The sequence below is a fragment of the Macrotis lagotis genome, chromosome 8 (genome assembly GCF_037893015.1).
Source record: "Macrotis lagotis isolate mMagLag1 chromosome 8, bilby.v1.9.chrom.fasta, whole genome shotgun sequence".
Classification (NCBI taxonomy): Eukaryota; Metazoa; Chordata; class Mammalia; order Peramelemorphia; family Peramelidae; genus Macrotis; species Macrotis lagotis.
Genome location: NC_133665.1, coordinates 40,848,628 through 40,863,375, shown reverse-complemented (window position 1 = coordinate 40,863,375; position 14,748 = coordinate 40,848,628). Strand labels below are relative to the sequence as shown.

The 14,748-nt window shown below is 41.4% G+C and overlaps 1 protein-coding gene across 1 annotated transcript in view; it reads right to left on the bottom strand.

The window, feature by feature from the left end:
* The window catches only part of TGFBR1 (transforming growth factor beta receptor 1), a 63,051-nt gene extending 48,866 nt beyond the window's left edge, over positions 1-14,185 (bottom strand). The window contains exon 1 of the mRNA XM_074196726.1: positions 13,945-14,185. Within this exon, the coding sequence (XP_074052827.1) occupies positions 13,945-14,170 (226 nt within the window). The 5' untranslated portion in view covers positions 14,171-14,185. The remainder of the gene's footprint in view (positions 1-13,944) is intronic.
* Positions 14,186-14,748: the final 563 nt, after the last annotated feature.

The window sequence follows — 14,748 nt, the reverse complement described above, 5'->3', positions numbered from 1 at the left end:
ATATGCTCCCTGCTAAGTTCATATGAGTTATCAGTATCTTCTTCCCATGAGGAATACATGGAATTTAATATCATTAAGTTCCTCATTAGTCCTTCCCATCCACCCCCTGAGTCCTGTACTTGGAGATCAAACTTTCTGTTCAGCTCTGGTCATTTCAACAGGAAAGTTTGAAAGTCCCCTGTTTCATCAAAAGTCCATTTTTTTCCCCTGAAAGAGGATGTTCAGTTTTGCTGGGTAGTTGATTCACAGTTGTAAACAAAGATCTTTGGCCTTCTAGAATATCATATTCCATGTCCTATGAACCCTTAATGTAGATGCTGCCAAATCCTGTGTAATCCTGACTATAGAGCCACAGCAGATGAATTGTTTGTTTCTGGCAACTTGCATTTTCTCTTTGACTTAGGAGGTGTGGAGTTTGGCTATAATATTCCTGGAAATTTTTCTTTTGGGATCTCTTTCAGGAGGTAATTGGTGAACTCCCTCTATTTCTATTTTGCCCTCTGCCTCTAGGATCTCAAGGCAATTTTGCTGTATTATTTCCTAAAATAATGAAGTCTAGGCCCTTTTCCTGTTCATGACTTTCAGGTAGCTCCTGGATCTGTTTTCAAGATCGGTTGTTTTTCTAATGAGATATTTCACATTTTCTTCTAATTTGGGTTTTTTCCCCCAAATAGTTTTATTTATTCCTGAGTTCTCACAAAGTCATCAACTTTCTTCAGTTCCATTCTGCATTTGAATGAGTTATTTTCTTCAGAGAGCTTTTTTATCTCCTTTTCCAGTTGGCCAGTTTTATTTTTTAAGGCATTCTTCTCCTCATTTGCCTTTTGTGTTGCTTTTTCCATTTGACCTAAACTGGTTTTTAACATGTTATTTTCTTGAGTTTTTTTCACCAAACTGCTGATTTGGTTTTCATGATTTATCTGCACTGCTCTCATTTCTCCTCTTAATTATTCCTCTAGCTCCCTTAATTGCTTTTCAAGGTTCCACTAATTTGAAAAAGATCCCTCCAAAGCAAATTTCTCTACGCTCAATCAAGGAAGAAGTGAAAAATGTGATGATGTGTCATAAAATATGATCATCTGTTTGAAGACCACTCTTCTATGAAAGCAATGAGTTACTAAGACTAAATATTAAAATAGTACATTTATCCAAATATTTGCACAAGACTATATAGAAGATTGAAAAGTTCTCGACATCAGAGATCTTTTATTTTGAGATCTTTGTATACACAGTTCAAATGATTAAAAAATGTAAAAAGCCAGAATGTAATTTAATGTAATTTAAAATAGAATAAGGTTACTTCCAATTTCTTCTTTTATTTCCCAACCCATAGCAGCAAAAATTACTTTCCTAAACTGTCTCTCTGATCATGTCAATCTTTTGCTTAGGTACCCACAATTATTTCTCATGTGAAACCCAAGTTTATAATCTAGCTCATATGCTTTGCAGAATCTCAGAATTGGAAAGGATCTCAGTCCATCAAATCCAATCCATAACTGAAAAAGAATTGCTTCTACAGCCTACCTAACAAAATGGAACCCACCATTTGCTTGAAATCTTCTAGTGACAGGAAACTGAGACAGTTAGGTGGCTCAAGTGGAAGGGGTACTAACCCTGGAATCAGGAGGACCTGAGTTCAAATCCAGCCTCAAACACTTAATACTTACTTAGCTGTGTGATTGCAAGTTGCCTTGCCAAAAAAAGAAAGAAAAAGAATCAGACACAGACACACACACACACACACACACACACACACACACACACAAAATCACCCATGACAGGGAACCAACTATCTTTTCTAGGCAGGTTATTCTATTTTTTACAGAATTTTGTAATAATTAAGCTAAATCTGCCTTTCTACAACTTCTAGACCCTGTTCCTAGTTTTGTCTGCCCTCTTGAAATCCAATCAGACAAATCTATTCCCCTTTTCCACATGACAATCACAAAATAGTTGAAGATAGTTACCATGAAAACTCCTATGTATTTATTCCCCAGTCTAAATAGCCACAATTTTTACTTATGTCTACCATTCTTTAGATATTTAATAATTTAGTCACATTTCTCTGGATTCTTCTTAAAATATTTGGGGGGGGGGATTGCAAGGCAATGGGGTTAAATGACTTGCCCAAGGTCACACAGCTAGTGTCCTCCTGACCTGAGGGCAGGTACTCTCTCCACTGTGCCACTTAGCTGCCCCTTAAAATCTAATTCTTCAAACTAAACTCTATACTTAATATGTCTGACCAGAGCAGATTTGAGGGTGTTGATCATCTCCCTAATCACTAGATATTATGGATTAAGGTTTTTTTGCTGCCATATTATACTACTGACTTATACTGAGTTTTAAGTTGACTAAAATCCCTAGAATCTTTTTCAAATCAACTGTTCTCTAGCCACGTCCCCCCCATCTCCTTGAGAACTGAAACTGATTCCATGTGTAAGATCTTAAATTTAGGGGGTGGCTAGGTGGATAAAGCACCAGCCCTGGAGTTAGGAGTACCTGGGTTCAAATCTGGTCTCAAGACACTTGATAATTACCTAGCTGTGTGGCCTTGCACAACCACTTAACACCATTTGCCTTGCAAAATCCTAAAAAAAAAAATCTTACATTTATCCTTAACTTTCATCTTAAATTCTGCCCAGTGGTCTAGCCTGCCAAGAATTTTAGAATCCAGTTATTCAATGGGTTAACTATCTCTCCCAGCTTATCATCTGAAAATATAAGGGTACCATTCCAAGTCATTGAAAAAAATGTTAAACAGCAAAAGGACAGCTGTGCATGCCTAGGAACTCTAGTAGAGACCATTTTCAATTCTGTCTAATCAATCAGACAGGTCTGAATTCACCTAAACATATTATTGTCTAGCCCATCTCTCCATCTTGCTCACAAGAATAGCAGGAGAGACTTTGTCAAACACTTTGTGAAAACTTAGATAAACTGTAACTAAAAAAAATTCTCTTAGGTTGAGAAAACTTGATCTGCTCTTTGTGTTCACTGCTTTTTTTTTACTAAGCAACCTTATTCTATCCTATTCCAGAATTTTCCAGGAATTTAATTGGAGTGTAATGGCCCTTCACTTAAACTTCACTCTCTTCCCTTTAAAAAAAAAAATGCTATTTGCCCTTTTCTAATGCTGCATCACTTTTCCCCCCCAGTTTCTCAAAATTCTATTGCCTGTAAGCTCAACAATCATCCTGACTGTAACATGCGACGGTTTTAATCCGGGCAGTTATATGTTCTCTGCTGTCCCTATTAGCCATTTCTAACCTGGTAAAGAAAAGAGGAGCAAAATAAAACTTGAATGATTCTACCTTCTCTCCAGTGTCTTATCACATCAACCTTAGACAGCAGTTCTATTGCCTTTTTTTCAACTTTCTCCTCTTCTCAAGATAGCTTAAAAAACTATTAGGTCTTAGTTTTCCTCAGTAGATTCTGAGCTTTAATATTCTTAAAACTCTCTACACTTGCATCTTCTATAAGTCTCTGTTCAACCAAAAATACTTTATTAAACTGTCTGTGTTCAATCAAAAGAACTTCATTAAACCCATTCTATGGGTCAAGCATTATGCTAGCCACAGGAATACAAAGACAAAAACAACAATTCTTGACCTCAATAAGCTTATACTTTTAATAGGATGCTAACAACATCAGCAATATACAAAGTTGTTCGATCTAAGTCAATGATTAATTTTTTGCACCTCCATTTAACTCTTTAAAGACCTCATTTTTCCTTGTTACTCAAATTGTTCCTTTATATTCAGAATTTCATTCTTGAGTTTTTTCCATCTTTCCTTAGCTTACTTTCTTTTTCTTCCCTAGAAATCCAGCTACCTAGTCCATATCTCACCTGTATCTTTCAATAAAAAAATCTTTAAAAACTTGTCAATGCCTAATGCTTCTGCTTCGCTTCTGCTTCGCTTCTGCTTTTCTACTTCCCACTGTCTCAACTCCTTGCACTCCCTCTCAAGTCCCTACCACTGTGCTGCAATTGTTTTCAAGGGTCAGGAATGAATTCCTAATAATCAAATTACCTTCCTTTAGTTAGTCATTCTGGACCTCTCTACTTTGATATGAATGACAATTCCCTTCCCTCCACCCCCCAGCACTCTTGCCTCCATAGACTTCAGAAACACTACATTCTCCTGGTTGTCTTGCTCCTTAAATGGCACCTTTACTATATTCTTCATGGTCTCTTGTTGTAGGTGCTACCCAATAATTTTCTCTCCTGTGATAATCACATTCACTCTAATAACTTCAGCTCCCACCTCTATAAAGAGACTACAATTATCCCTTGTACATCACAACTTCCCTCATCAAGATTTCGATAGAGGGTCAGCATAAGAAATCAAATGGGAATGGGGGGAGGTGGTGAAAGCCTCAGATGACAAAGAAAAAGTTTAGAAACTCAGAAAATAATACAGTTGCTCAAGTATGAAGGACCAAATAAATTTTATGCATGTTTTTAAACTTTTTATGTGTGTGTGGGGGGAGGTTCTTGGGATGTTCTCTCCACCTCTAGTCCTGATCATGCTTCTTAAATCTAGACAATTATATCCATCTAGCTTTAGGACTCAACATGGGAGGTCCATAGAGGTATTTCATGTCTGAAGCATTTATCACATATCCACTCTATTCCCACTGTTGCCACCTTATATGTCTATGACTAGCACCTACTCAGAGTACTGCAATCACTTCTTAAAAAATCTTCATAACTCTATACTCCATCTTCTTTCACACCTCTACCAAAATAATAATTCTTACAAATTTTACATCTTACTCCACTATTGAAAAATCTTTAGTGGGTTCCTATTAAAATAGCTTTCCTATTCTTTCTCTAAAGCAATTTTGTACCAATTCTATGAAGTTCTTTCCTAATTCTCCCTTAATTCTTGCCATACCCTTCCTACTCAGATTTCTCTAATTTTCTAATGCATTTACCACAAAATTTCTATTATGAACTTTTTGATCTTATGTCCTACCAGCCTTTAAGCTTGTTTCTTCTCTAAATTTTGTTCCTTTCCAAACACTTAGTCAAATGTCTACACACAGTACACACATACATTCCTTCATTAATTTATCAGCATCCTGGAGGATGCAAAAGTAAAAATGATGTAATCCCTGCCCTCCTTCTAAACTCATTGTAAAGTCTTTCAAGATTTACCCTAGACCAGGAGTTTTCAAAAATGGCTAAAACACAGGACTGCTAAGCCTGACTTGGTCATTTACAAAATACCATGCATGAATTTATTCAAATCAGTGAATCTCATGGAGCCCTTGTTTCTTCATATGCATATCAGAAGAAATATTTCACTCCAAAATATCTCCTTAGGTTATTGTGAGAATCACGTGGCAAAAGCATGAAAGCACTCTGAAAACTATAACATACTAGATAAATAAAATATATTTTTATCATGGATCAAAGAATTTTAAATTTAAAATTGATAATTCAACTTTTCTTTTTATAGATGATAAAACTAAGTTAACAGAGTTAAGAAACTTACTAGTTAATCAGTATCTCATGAACACCCAAAGTACAATGTGGAAAGGCACTGATAAATGGAAAATATAGTTTCTCATACAGGGAAGTGTATCATCCTTTTGAAATCACAAAGACTTAGATTGAACAATTTTGTATATTGCAAATGTTGTTAGCATCCTATAAATGTTCTGTCTTAATTCCCCATCTTAAATCTTACTCATCCTTCAAGGCATATCTTATAATTTATGTTCTCCCTCTCCTATAGTCCAGCAGCACTCACTGTATAACCACTTAGCTCCTACCATATTCTACCCTATAATCTTAGTTAATACATATATATTTATAACATTCTAACAATGGCATTTTCTATAAATGTCTGTTAGTATTGTAGGAGATGAGATATATACACACATATATGCCACATTAATACAATATTGCAAAATGGGATAAAAGAATGCTATAAACAATAGTTTAGAAATAGGTAAAATCTGCTTGAGACAGTGTCTCTAAAAAATGGGAAGACTTAAGCTGAGTGCTGAAGTGGGGTATACTAAATTGTGGAAAGGTTATTATAGAAAAGAAATTAGAATGGTATCAGTGGGGTGAGGTCAAGCTTTAGAGGTCTTACCTGCCTGACTCAGGAGTCTGGGTTTGATCCTCTATGAACTACAAAAGTAATGGAATCTAGTTCTTTATCAGGGCAGTTTCTGATCAAATCTATTTTACTAAGATTAGTTTTTTGGGGGGGAAGAGGAGGAAGGAGATATTGTGAAGCATTTACTACATAACAGGAACTGTGCTAAACCCTTAGATTAAGTCTGGAAATTCATTAAGAAAGAGCCAGAGTCTAGAAAAGATGGATTTTAAAGGAAGGAAAAGCAGAGAGAGACTAAGGAAACCAAGTATATGCCAAGGACAACAAAAAGATATTCCAGCCAACTGGAGAGTTCCTGACCCAGGAGGTAAATTTAATTTTTGACAAGTAGTTAACTACAAACAGATCTATAAGAATTACCTTTGGGGGGGGGGCAGCCAGGTGGCAGAGTAGATAGAGCACCAGCCCTGGATTCAGGAAGACCTGAGTTCAAATCGGACCTCAGATTTAATAATTACCTAGCTCTGTGACCTTGGGCAAGTCCTTAAACCCACTGCCTTGCAAACAAACAAAAAAAGAATGACCCTTAGGGAAATCCTCTAACAAACCCTTAACTACCTCTTCTGTATCGGTCTCCCAGGTCTGCAATGGTCTCCCTTCTCATTCTCCTTCCTTCAAGGCTTTTTAAATTTCTCTTTCTTGGGGGGGTTGAGAGTAGATATGTAATTCCATTGACAAAGAGGATTTCTTTGAAGTAGGGTAGCTATACGAGGCAATAGATAGAACACCAGACTAGGCTTCCTGAGTTCAAATGTGGTATCAGACATTTAATAGCTGTGTGACCCAGGTCAAACATTTAACCCTGTTTGTCTCAAGTCATCTGTAAAATGGGCTGGAAAAGGAAATGGCAAACCACTCCAGTATCCTCACCAAGATAGCTACAAATGGGGTCACAGAATCAGACATGGCATGACTGAATGAAAAACAAAGAGAATTCCAGAAGATGAAACTTTGAGAGTTGCAACTGTGAAGAATAATAAAATCTTGAGTTTTCTAAGGCACTGATAGTTTAAGTGATTTTCCCAGGGTCAAAAAGCCTATTATAGGGAACAATTAGGATCCAAATCTTCTTAACTCCTATGCTAGCTTTCTCTCCAGTATGTAGGGATGCTTCCTCTTTTATATTTACTTACCATAAATTAAAACTGGGAGGGACCTTAGACACATCTAATCCAACTTCTAGATTATTTTGCAGATGAGGATCCTGATCGATTTGCTAAGGTCATATCTGCTAAGGCAACAGCCAAAATTCAAATTGAGGTTTTCCAACATCAAGCCAGGTGTTCTTGATAGTCTTTACCTGCATTAGTTTTCTCCCAACTGAAAGTAAGTTTTGTTTTTATAACACCCAGGACACAGGTATTCACGTGTTGTGTTGCATGAGTAAATATTACAGATTGACAAAACTAGATTTGACTAAGATTTCAACAACTAGACAGTGGCTACACTAGGACTTGGACTGAAGTATCCTGTTAAGTTCAGTGTTTGTTTTTTTAAACCACACTTTAAACCCTACCCTAAAATAGGATTCTCCATATAGGTCTTCAGTTCCTAAGATGAAACAAACCAACTTTGAGGTACAAGTGAGAAAAGATATTTAATTTTTGCTCTTTAAACTTTATATAAACAAATCATGAAGGATTATATCACAACCCTTTTTCACAGATTTAGTGGGGAAAAGAATCTTAGAAATCATCAAGCCCAACTCCCTTATTTCACAAAGAAACTTGTAACCAGAGTCATCGAAGAGATCTGCTCAAGAACATACGGGTAATAAAGAGTTAATATGAAATTCAATCCTCCCCCCCACACGTCCTCTTCCTCTCTCCCTGGACCACCCCCTCCCAAGATCCTATCTCTGGAGAGCTTAAAAGTTTCAATTATTTAGTTAACCAATTTAATTGTACTCTACCCTTGCACCTTTACAGCCCATCGTTCTTTGGAAACTCAGCCTTTTCCAAACTCAAGTCCTGAAATATTCCCACAATCTGCCTGCACCATCAAGTACTGCTAATCACAGCTGGATGAGTCACATAAACCCCATGACTTGAGATCATTACAATTCATATTCTTTCTTTAACTAGGTCCACACAGCAAATCCTTTTCATTTTTCTTTGATTTGACTATCTCTATCACTCTTTCCACATTGGCTGTTCTAAACCTTCTCTTTTCAAACTATCTACATCCCCACATCCCTACCCCCTGTTCAGCAGAGGACCTTCTTCCTACACACTTCACTGGAAAAGGGAGGGGAGCCATTCCACCAAAGTTCTCTCTCATTGCACAATCTCCTTAACACAATCCCCAATCCTTTCCAGTTTTTGTTCCTGTCTCATGGGAGTAGATGGTCCCTTTCTTTGTAAACATCAACTCTTCTACTTATGCCCTATTTATTCTCCCATTCTATCATCTCCAGAATTTTGAGCCTTCTATAGTCTCTTCTCTATCTCTAATTTTGAACTTCTTATCCACTGGCTCCTTCCATGCTTCAAATATGTCCAGATCTTCTTTTAGCTTTAAAAAATCCTTTGTAAGACTTTACTTTCTACTTCCTTTTTCAATGTTAGGATCCTAGGAAAAAGCTGTCCATATTTATTTCTTCCATTTCCCTACCTCTCTTTTGTCACCTACCTTCTGTCACAACCATTCTTTGGTTAGAGGTCACCAATAATCTATTTCTAAAACTAACAGACTTTTCTTAGTCCTTATCCTGCTAAAGACCTGAAGCTTGTGGCTAAAAACCACTCTATCCTTCTGGAAACACTCTATTCCCTGAGTTTTTCCTGACTCACTACTCATGCCCTTTTCTGACCCATTTTTATCTTCATGGCAGGATTGTCTCTCATGTCTTGACCCCTATACACTGACCTATCCCAGGGCTCTGTTTGGGGCCTTTTACTCTTCTCACTACATACTCTCTTGGTAATCTTCATCAATTCCCAAAGATTCAACCATTATCTCTATGCAGATGACCCCCAAATCTACATATCTCCTCCCAATTTTCTACTAAATTCCAGTCCTGCATCTCCTGTTATAAGATATCTCAACTTAGATGTGCCACAAGTATCTCAACTTAACAAATACAAAATACAAAATCGAACACATTATCTTTATCCCTAAACCCAGACTTCTCCTAACTTCCCCATTTCTGATAAGGGTACCACTATACTTCTAATCACTCATGTTTAAAAGCTAAGAAACATCCTCAACTCTTCAGTCTTACTTTCCCCCAGCAATATTCAATCAATTGCAAAGTCTTATACATTCCATCTTCTTAACTATCAACTACTATCTATTCATACCACAGTCACACTCTCTCTGGACTGTCACAACAGTCCAACCAACTAATCTACCATACTCTGTCTGGCCCTTCTCCAGTCTATCTTCAAACACAGGTATTAAGATGATATCACTAAAGCACAGTTAATTTAACCATGTTACTTTTCTGTTCAAGAAATTTCAGCGATTCAGCAATGCCTTTGTGATGAAATAAAACTACTCTGGCATTTAAAGCAGTTCACAGTCTAGCTCCAGCCTGTTTCCAGGCTGCTTACGTATTAACCCCCTTCCAAGATGCATTCTACATGCCTGCCAAGTCAGTCTACTTGCTGTTATCCACATCTCATCTCCTGCCCGTGTCTCCCCAGCCCAGATACTGTCCCCCACTCCTCAGCCCCAGCTCCAGTGCTCATAGTGTTCCCACCCCCAGTCACTGTGTATTTATTTGTATATATACTGTACAAGACAAAGAGGCAACAGGGGGTGGCTGGTAAAAAGCCGGCCGCAACATCTGCCTCTGATCAGCCTGGAGAGAAGGCCCTCTTAGTGTTCCAGATACTGAAGCAATTGGGCAACTTCTAGAATCTACAAATGACAAGGATGCTGGATTTGCATCCACACATGACAATGACACCAGAGGCTTAGTCCCATTCTTCTCCATCATTACATGTTCTGCTGTCTTCACCTGACCTGCCCTCAAGACAATATAAGCAATTAAAGAGCAGGGCTATCTTGCTTTGGCATTTGTGAACCTAGCACAGGGTCTGGCACGTAAAAAGTACTTGATAAATGTCTAGTTTGATTTGCTCCTCATTCTAAAAATGTATCAAGTGATGCATTCAAGTGAAGATCCTTTCTGGCTCTAAATTCTATGCTTTTAAGAGAAATGCTCCAATTAGCTATTTCTGAAATAATTAAAAACCAATGTTAACTCAGTTTCTGCAAATCAAATTCACTGTCCCTCTGGTTATTCAACTACTGAAAGAAAGGAGGCAAGGAAATCTGGATCCTGGGGGAGGCCCCTGTCCCCTTGCTCTTGAGTTCAGCACTTTTCCATTGATCTATTCTAAAGAGACAGATTATATCCAACTCTGGTCAGACTAGGCAAGTTCCCAGCTATAAACAAAGGAGATTTAAAAAAAGAAAAAGAAAGAAACTATATAGCTCAACTCATGCCACTGATTAACTTCTAGAGTACAACAGTTAGCCACTCTTCCCTGAAAGCTTCTCTGGCTGAGCCAGTGTATACTTCAAATGTGTTGAACTTCCCAGGGTCTATGCAATGCTCCTCATAGACAAGATTCTCAAAAATTCTGTCGCCTGAATACAATGTATGCTATATTGTTCTAAGTAAATGTTCTGATGATGTTCCATGTCTACATTTCAAATGATACTATTTCTGAGCAGTCCTAGCCCTAAACTCAGTTCTCTGGAGAGAGCAATTTAAATTTATAAAGTCAAAATTTTGGTCATCTTTTTGTAACAAGCTTTCCATTTATAATACTGTTGCTATAAAAACAACTACCCCATATTATTGTTTTACCAGGTCATATTTTCACATAAGTAATTTATATGAACTATATAGCAATGGCATATGATTATGCTTATAGTCAAATAAGACTGCTTTTTAGCAGCTTTGTACAATGCTAAGATACCCACAAAGTATATTAGAGGTCATTAAAATATTAATTCATTTCTAAGTATCCTATGCATACAACATCCTTGCATACATGATATATATTTTCCTTATTGAAACTGGAATGTCACTCTTTTACTTCAACTTCCCCTTTCTTACTTTAAGACACAGCTCAAGGATAATTTTTTTTTGCATGAAACCTTTCATCATTTCCTCCAATTGCTAGTGAAATCTATTAAACTAACTTGTACTGCTTTATATGGTTTTGTATTTATACAGCATCTACATAAAGACAATGTCTCTTCCATTAGACTATAAACTCCTTGTGAGCAAGGATCGTTTCATTCTTTGTAGGTATATTCCCAGCAAAATGCCTGTCTATTACAAGTGTTTAATAAATACTTGTTAAATGATTGATTTTTGAGTTTGTGCCTAACCTCCAAAAGAGGGATAGAAGTTATTTATAAAATACTAAAGTCTCTTTCCTCAAAACAATATGGTAAGGGAGGGAATGTAATTGTGATCTCCATTTTATAACAGTTAAATGACAGGCCTAAAGTGTGAAAACAGGTATTATCTGGTTCCAAGGCCAATCCCTTCCCACAACTTCATGCTGTTTCTACACATAGTCCAGCACATATAATTTGTAAATTTTGACTGCCCATGGAATGATCTGTACCAAAAAGGTATTCAATAAATCTGCTGCCCAGATGCAATGCAAGATTGTTAATTTTTAAAAGGCAGTAAAATCAACATTTTTATTATTATACATGTTAAATGGCATGGATAATCCATGTCATTTATACTTATCTTTAGAATATATTATTTTTCTAGCGGAGTTTGTCTTCTCATTATTACTTCCTTGGGTAACATAAAGTAGGAATTCTAGCATGAAGTCTATCATTCACATAAGAGAAGTGTACTGGCCATGGGTTAAGAGCAAGGATTCACAGATGGACAATCCAAATCCTGTGTTAGTTTAAAAAACAAAAAGACCTCAGATAGAACTTTGTTGTAGAGATGCTCCATAGAAAGTTTGTGGAAACATTCACACAAGAATCTGACAACAGGAATGGTGAGTTTTGGAGGAGGGAAAGAAGGGGTAGCCATATCAAGAGAAACAAAGTATCAGTTCTGCAGGCTAATCTTAAAATATATTTGTAATTCCTAAACATACCCTGATAGTCATAAAAGGAATACTAGGAAGTAGAAGAAAGTGCTCTGAGATTTCAAAAGGTGTGAAGTAAAGTCACAAAGTAAACACTCAAACACTGTTGGGTCAAGGTAACTTAAAAGGATGTTAATAAAGAGAATTTCACATATAAGTAATTTCATAGGATCAGAGCTCAATAACTGAAAGGGACCCTAGAGATAATATTGCCCAATCCCTTCACTGAACAGATAAGAAAACTAAGGCACAGAAAGACACCCCCCCCCTTTGCCCAGGGTATACGATTTGGAAGCATCTCTGCCAAGGCACAGGTCCAGAATCAAATATAAAATGGTTCAGGATGGCATCTGAAAAACCTTCCTTCACAGCCTAGCTTCTTTTTACCTTTGCAGTCTTCTTCCACCTTACTCCCCTCTCCCTATTCTACCAGCCCACCTATCGGTGCCTCTCCTGTGAGGCTCCCTCCGGCTCAACAAGACTTTTTGACAGTCTCACACCTAGAATGTTCTCCCTCCTCCCCTCTGACTCGTGCCTTCCGCTAAACTCTCAAGACCCATCTCAAATCCCACATTCTACCACAGGATCCCTACAGAGATGAAGCCGAGTCAGGACAGGGTAATTGCCTAGTCTCTCTCCATTAGAATGGGAGCTCCACGAGGATTATTTTTGCCTTTCTTTGCATCTGAGGGGGTTAACAAAAAATGCATTTCTCGTGGAGAGACCAGCAACTTCCCTCTTTAATGCGTGTTCCCTAGCTCCAAATTTGGGAGGTTTTAAGTTGGTTGGGTCTATAGTGGCTTTATCTTTGTGTGTGTGTGTGTGTTTGTGTAACTTCCCTCTTTATCATGTTTCCTAGCTCCAAAATTGGGAAATTTTGGGTTACATGGGTCTATAGTGGCTTTATCTCTGTGTGAGTGGGGTGTGTGTGTGTGTATGCGCAACTTCTGTCTTTATAGGTGTTCCCCACTCCAAAATTGGGAGGTTTGGGGCTGTTGGGTCTAGTGGCTTTATGTGTGTGTGTGTGTGTGTGTGTCTGTGTGTGCGCGCCTGGGAAGCAGCAGGGCCAAGTTTGAATTCCTGCCACGGTCTCTCGCTCAGGTCCCAGAAAGCCGGGGTCTTCGCGGCGCCGGGGCTCCCCGGGAGGACGCGCCGGGCCGCCGCAACCCATCTCCCTTCTCCCCGCCACAGATCGGATTCAGCAGCAAAAAGGGGGAAAACAAACCTCCCCCAAACACGTGTTTGATGAATGTGTAAAATAAAAAAAGTCATTCCCATTCAAACATTTCAAAGCGCCGAGCAAACACCCAGGCAAGTTTCTGGGGAGAAAATCGTTGTTAGTCATCGGTGGTGGAATTCGCTGCCCCCCCTTCCGGCGCCGGGGGCAGGGGCTCCCCGGCACAGCTCGCTGGCCCTCGGCCCCCGGGGAGGGGGCGCCCGGCTGGGGAGGGGGCGGGACGGCCCGCGGGGGGGGGGGGTCCCGGGCCTCTCCTCGCGCCCCCTCCCCTCCTCCGGCTCCCTCCCCCCGCCCCCCCCCCCCCGCCGGCCCCGTCTGCGGTCTGTCTGGCGCGGGCGGCGGCGGGGCCCGAGGAGCCCGGCTCTGCCCAGCCCCGGGCCGCCCGACCCCCAGGGCGCCCCCCGGGGCCCGCGCCATGTTGGAGCGAGGGGCCGCGGCCCCGGCGCCCCCGCCCGCCTCCGCCCGGCCCCTCCCCCGCCCCGCTCACCCGCCGCCCCTGGGACCAGCCCCGCGGCCGCCAGGAGGAGAAGCATCCGGTAGCGGGGGGCAACGGCCGCCGCCGCCTCCATGGTCCCGCGTCCCGGCCCGCGCCCGCTCCGCCGCAGGGGCCGGGGCCGCGTCTCGCCGCCCCCGCCCCGAGCAAGCACCGAGCCCAGCCTCGCGCCGCGGCCTCCTCCGGCCCCTTTGTAACCGCTCGGGGGCGGCCCTCCCATTGGCTGCCGGGGCCGCCCCGGCCCCGCCTCCCGGCAGCTGCCGAGCCCGGAGAACAACAAGACGGGCGAGAGCCGGCCCGCGGGGCCGCAGCCAATCCGGGGCCGCGGGGCGCGGGGCGCAGGGAGCTGCCCGGCCCCGCCTCCCGCCCCGGCCTCCCCCGGCTCCGGGACCCCCGCCCCCCCGCGCCCCGCCTGGAAGAGGAAGTGGCCGCCGCAGCGGGGGGGTGGGCCTCCGCGGCCCGCCCCGGGGACCGTTATAGCCGCCCCCCCCCCCCCCCCCCCCGGCACTGTCCCAGCAGGCCCCGAGCCCGGACTGGCCCGCTCCCCTGCCCCCCCCCCTCCGGCGGCGGGAGACGGGGCGGGCGGCCTCCCGGGCCCGCGCCGGCCGCCTCGCCCCGTTGGGTCCGGGCAGACCAACTCCGGAGCCGCTCGCCAGCAGCGGGGCGCGCGCCGGGACGAGGCGTCGCTGGCAAATCCCAAGTGGCTAATGTTTGAAGCCCACGGTGTTTGCATTACTACGGGGATCCAGCGCCGCTCCGGGGAGTCGTCGCTTGCCTTAAAGACCAAAATAAGCTGAA